The 6,000-nt window shown below is 39.0% G+C and overlaps 1 protein-coding gene across 2 annotated transcripts in view; it reads right to left on the bottom strand.

Moving 5' to 3' along the window:
* Positions 1 to 228: 228 nt before the first annotated feature.
* NVL (nuclear VCP like) overlaps positions 229 to 6,000 on the bottom strand; it is an 82,238-nt gene continuing 76,466 nt past the window's right edge. For both annotated transcript variants that reach the window (XM_060091379.1, XM_060091380.1), the window contains 2 exons: positions 3,277 to 3,347; positions 229 to 535 (listed from right to left, as the gene is read on the bottom strand). In XM_060091379.1, the coding sequence (XP_059947362.1) occupies positions 491 to 535; positions 3,277 to 3,347 (116 nt within the window). In that variant the 3' untranslated portion in view covers positions 229 to 490. The remainder of the gene's footprint in view (positions 536 to 3,276; positions 3,348 to 6,000) is intronic.

The raw sequence follows: 6,000 nt of genomic DNA, 5'->3' as shown, positions 1-6,000 counted from the left end.
GAGCCTGAGGATTACATGGTAGCAAAGTATCACAGCTGATGTCCTGATGTTGATGGCTGGTTATGTAGGGAAATATCCTGGTGTGTAGGAAGTGTATATTAAAGTATTTGGGGGTGATGGGGCATCAGGTTGGCAAATACTCTCAGATGGTTCAGGGGGCGGGGGAGTTCTTTCTATTGTGACTGCAACTTGCCTGTAGTACAGTCAAGGTTGTGTCAAAATAAACATTCTATTTAAAAAAGGTATCTGTTATTTTATTTTGACAGTTAAAAATCTTTTTCTTCTTCTTAAACAGGAGGTATAGGGTGTTTCCATACAAGGTTGGCCAGATGGGAAGAATCTTTAGCTCTGACTTGGCCTCATTAATTTGAGCATAAAATGCTTACGTGAGACCACATCTGTGTCAAGTTGAAAGTGGACAGCTCAGAGCACGTGGGTATCTCTGGCAGCTTGAGGCACTGGACTCCTTGAAGGCCTGCTGCTGGAGAAGTCACCGGCTGAGGGAACACTGCAGAGCTTCATACATCGCTTGATCCTGAGAGGAGAGGACAGAATATAGAGCTGGTCACTGTTTGACAGGGGTTTACCTGTGTTCCCCAAAATTCAGATGTTGAAGTCCTCACCCCCAGTACCTCGGAGTGTGACTGGATTTGGAGACAGGGTCTTAAAAGTGGTGATTAAGTTAAAATGAAATCATTAGGATGGGCTCTACAACATCCAATACAACTTGGTGTCCTTATAAGAAGAGATGATTAAGGACTTCCCTGGTGGTGCAGTGGTTAAGAATCCTCCTGCCAATGCAGGGGACATGGATTTGAGCCCTGGCCCAAGAAGATCCCACATGCCGCGAAGCAACTAAGCCCATGCGCCCCAACTACTGAGCCTGTGCTCTAGAGCCCAAGAGCCACAACTATGAGCCTGCGTGCCACAACTACTGAAGGCTGCACGCCTAGAGCCCATGTTCCACAACAAGGGAAGCCACAGCAATGAGAAGTCACGCACTATGGGAGGACGCATATCAGTACTCTCTTGCTGATCAGAATGAAAACTTCCAGTAAGATTAACTGTAAAACTGTTTCTGATTTTAATTAATAAGATTATCTTATTCAAAAATATTCAGTAAAATAAAAACATTTCCTCTAGTATACAAAAATGCCTGAGAGGTCAGAGCAGACTTTCGTTTCTCCAAATATGGTAGAAGACCCAGTCCAAGTTCAGCAGAATTGACTCTAGCAGAAAAAGAAGTAAGCCATAGGCCTAAAAGATAACACCACCAGCCCAAACCCCTTAACTGATTATTTTAGTTAAGTGATAAGATAGTCAACTAACTTAGAGCATTTACACCAAGACCGGAGGCACTGGAACAAAAGCAACCCATCGCATATATTGGGTTGGCCGAAAAAGTTCGTTCAGGTTTTTCTATAAAGACAACCCTCAGAATGGGAGAAAATATTTGCAAATGAAGCAATTGACAAAGGATTAATCTCCAAAATTTATAAGCAGCTCATACAGCTCAATAACAAAAAAACAAACAACCCAATCCAAAAATGGGCAGAAGACCTAAACAGACATTTCTCCAAAGAAGATACACAGATTGCCAACAAACACATGAAAGAATGCTCAACATCATTAATCATTAGAGAAATGCAAATCAAAACTACAATGAGATATCATCTCACACCAGTCAGAATGGCCATCATCAAAAAATCTAGAAACAATAAATGCTGGAGAGGGTGTGGAGAAAAGGGAACACTTGCACTGCTGGTGGGAATGTGAATTGGTACAGCCACTATGGAGAACGGTATGGAAGTTCCTTAAAAAACTACAAATAGAACTACCATATGACCCAGCAATCCCACTACTGGGCATATACCCTGAGAAAACCATAATTCAAAAAGAGTCATGTACCAAAATGTTCATTGCAGCTCTATTCACAATAGCCAGGAGATGGAAACAACCTAAGTGTCCATCATCAGATGAATGGATAAAGAAGATGTGGCACATATATACAACGGAATATTACTCAGCCATAAAAAGAAACGAAATTGAGTTATCTGTAGTGAGGTGGATGGACCTAGAGTCTGTCATAGAGTGAAGTAAGTCAGAAAGAGAAAAACAAATACCATATGCTAACACATATATATGGAATTTAAGAAAAAAAAATGTCATGAAGAACCTAGTGGTAAGACGGGAATAAAGACACAGACCTACTAGAGAATGGACTTGAGGATATGGGGAGGGGGAAGGGTAAGCTGTGACAAAGCGAGAGAGAGGCATGGACCAAACGTAAGGTAGATAGCTAGTGGGAAGCAGCCGCATAGCACAGGGAGATCAGCTCGGTGCTTTGTGACCGCCTGGAGGGGTGGGATAGGGAGGGTGGGAGGGAGGGAGACGCAAGAGGGAAGGGATATGGGAACAGATGTATATGTATAACTGATTCACTTGGTTATAAAGCAGAAGCTAACACACCATTGTGAAGCAATTATACTCCAATAAAGTTGTAAAAAAAAAAAAAAAAGATGTTATGGAAAAACCCGAATGAACTTTTTTGGCCAACCCCAGTAAGTGTTTGAACTTGGACTTAAGTGTTTTCAATGAGTAATCATAAACACTGAGCCTGGGGTAATAAATGGCAAACGATTTAAAGGAATTTTTAGTATAGTCAATAAACAGGATCTCGTGGCTAAGGCACATTCTAGGAGTTCAGAAACACAAGATATCCAAGTGAACAAAACTTATCACAACCGTTTTCAGTTTATGCATTTCTTAGGGTTGGATATTTTGTTGCTCTCTTTGTGGCATAGTAACCTGACTTCACTTAATAGCAAGCATTTAACTTATACAAACAGAATATACCTCAACACAGTAAGAAATAAATATGGGAAAATCTGGTATTTTTTGTAAGCACAAGTCACAGTGATTTTTAACCCTTCTCTGACCTTATGGTGAAGGTATTTTTAGTCTCCTCAAACTACGGGTAAGTCCACAGTGCTTAGTCTGGGCAGCTTAGGTTGAAGAAGATAAGAAATTATTTGTTTAAAAGGGTGAAGCAGGTCCAGTAATACTTGAATGAGACTGATTAAAAATTCCGAGCTTGTGGAAACAGACACAAGAGGTCATTTTCTCTTTGTGTTTAGTCTCTAAAAACATTCAACATTACAGTCTCTCAAGAACACTCTCACAGCGGCAACTGTTTTGCTCGTTTTCATGAGTTCACATACCTACCACTCTCAATTCTAGTCGCTTTTCTCTTATACCTTTAAGAGCACTGCTTACCTCTTTGGATACAGATGACTTTACTTTCTTGAAAGCTTCTTCAAAGTGCTTCTGACTAACCTTGAGTTCACCTGTGGAGCAAATGAATAAATATACATATCTGGGTACAGTATGCTAATTGTGATTTACAACTTAATTTCTCTTGAGAGACTTCTAAGCATTCAAGGGGAACAGAGAGGAAATTAATGATGACACTGGTTCTACTCTTTTTCAGAACAATATTCAAGCCAGATATATTCTGCTCAAGAGTTTTTAGACACTTTTAAATTTTAATTTAATTTACATATACCTGACCACATGTAATTTTACATAACTGTGGAATGTTTATAATATATTATATTAAATCCTATAATATCCTATATTAAAAAGTGTTAAAAAGTGTAATCTTTTTATTTGTAATCTTTTTTCCCCCAGCAATAAAACAGTTTATTGTGGAACAAATTATACCAAAAAGTACTTTGTCCAGACTTAATTAGAGAAAGATTCTTAACCTTTAAAGAAAACAGTTCATGTGTTTTGTTACTTTGTTTTTCTCCCCAGCTTTATTGAGATATTGTTGGCATATAACACATTTAAGTTTAAGGAGTACAACATGATGATATGATGGGTGAATATATTGCAAAATAGTTATCACAGTAGGGTTAGTTAACACCTCTATCCCCTCATGATAGCTTTTTTATTTTGTGGTGATAATTTTTAAGATCTACTTTCCAAACAACTTTCAAGTACAGCTGACCCTTGAACAATGCCAGGGTTAGGAGTGGTGACCCTCAGTCAAAAATCTGCATATAATGTTAAAGTTGGCCCTCCGAATCTGCGGTTCTATTACCTGCGGATTCAACTGAGTGTGGATTGTGTAGTGCTATACTACGTATTTACTAAAAAGAATCCACGTGTAAGTGGATCTGCACAGTTCAAACCCATGTTGTTCAAGGGTTAACTGTATATAACATAGTACTGCTAATTAGTACACTGGATCCTCAGAACTTATTCATCTTGTAGCAGGAAGTTTGTAACCTTTGACCAGTATCTCCTCATTTTCCCCACCTTCTGCTCCTCAGATTTTAATGCAGTACCACCCAAAGAAAACTATCAGTCATAAACAGATAACCCTTTGTTATCTTTGTACTGTTTACTTTAACTTAATGGCAATGTTCATGAAGAAGAACTAGAACTGTTCTCTTTCAGGATAATTCAAATAAATTTAACTAAGAATGGAAAGTAGAATTCCATAGTATTCAAGAGTGCATACACGTAATTAGATGTTATGGAATTATATCATAATACATAATATATATAGGTCATATCACAACACTGGAATAGGAGGGTGTTTTAATTCCTTATAAGGTTATGCCATCACACAGTAAGAGAAATTTAATAACTAAATGTTAAATAAGGCTTGGTTTACAATTTTAGTATGACAACTTAAGTGATGACAATTTATACTTAAAATAGTAAACTTTTATACAGATATTACGATAATGTATTTACCTAAAAGTAAAATACAATGTGTTGCTGAACAGGTCAAATGGAAGTTGAATGGCATTACTGATTTCAGGTTCTGTAAGATATCAATGAAAAGTCCCTGAAGGGGCTTCCCTGGTGGCGCAGTGGTTGAGAGTCCGCCTGCCGATGCAGGGGACACGGGTTCGTGCCCCGGTCCGGGAAGATCCCACATGCCGCGGAGCGGCTAGCCCCGTGAGCCATGGCAACTGAGCCTGTGCGTCCGGAGCCTGTGCTCTGCAACGGGAGAGGCCACAACAGTGAGAGGCCTGCATGCTGCAAAAAAAAAAAAAAAAAAAAAAAAAAGTCCCTGAAGGACAGGCAGCTGCAAATGCAAACTGTAGCAAAGCAGGGATGTCAAAATTTGTTACACATGTTTATAAAGTAACATCCAATCAGAATTATTATTATTTTTTAAAAGACATTTATTTATTTATTTGGCTGTGCCGGGTCTCAGTTGCGGCACGCAGGATCTTCGTTGCCATGTGTGGGATCTTTAGTTGCAGCATGCGGAATCCAGTTCCCTGACCAGGGATCAAACCTGGGCCCCATGCATTGGGAGCATGGAGTCTTAACCACTGGACTACCAGGGAAGTCCCCAATCAGAATTATTAGTAGCAGCCAATACATATACAGAGGCCTGCTAAGTTTTAGTGACAAATCCAAAGATAGTCATCAGATTCAGCTCTCAGGTAGCATACTACCACATAATGATTTCTTATAAGACATACTAATTTTGCTAATTATATCCCACCCACTTCCAAAACGAACTTAAAATAGCTTACAATAAAAGAAGTTCAGATAACTGAATCTTAAGCAACCAAAAAAATGAGGGACTTCACAATCAAGATACGTGTGTTGACAAATCTAAGCTAAGCATATGCTGCTGCAACTGTAAAGAAAAGTTAGCTCCAAGATTCCTGGTAGCCAAAGAAAAAAGGGAAAAGAATTAAAAAAAAATATGAATAAAGAAAGACATCTTCTGGGAAGTCTACTGAATAAAAGGAGATCAACCTGGACTTGAACTTCAGATCAAAGTACAGGTTTTGAGGACAAGGCAGGTCTTTTGAAGAAGGTATTCGACAGTACTGTAAGGAAGACGGCCACACACTGCAACTGATCAAACAGCTGTCCCAGGAACCAAGCAAAGTAGAGGCTATTTCTGTACTTGGCATGGTCAGCCGCAGGTCACAAATGAATCGTTTTGTAACCCAAATAATA

The sequence above is a fragment of the Mesoplodon densirostris genome, chromosome 2 (genome assembly GCF_025265405.1).
Source record: "Mesoplodon densirostris isolate mMesDen1 chromosome 2, mMesDen1 primary haplotype, whole genome shotgun sequence".
Taxonomy (NCBI): Eukaryota; Metazoa; Chordata; class Mammalia; order Artiodactyla; family Ziphiidae; genus Mesoplodon; species Mesoplodon densirostris.
The sequence above is the reverse complement of the archived record's forward strand: the minus strand, read 5'-3'. Positions and strand labels throughout refer to the sequence as shown.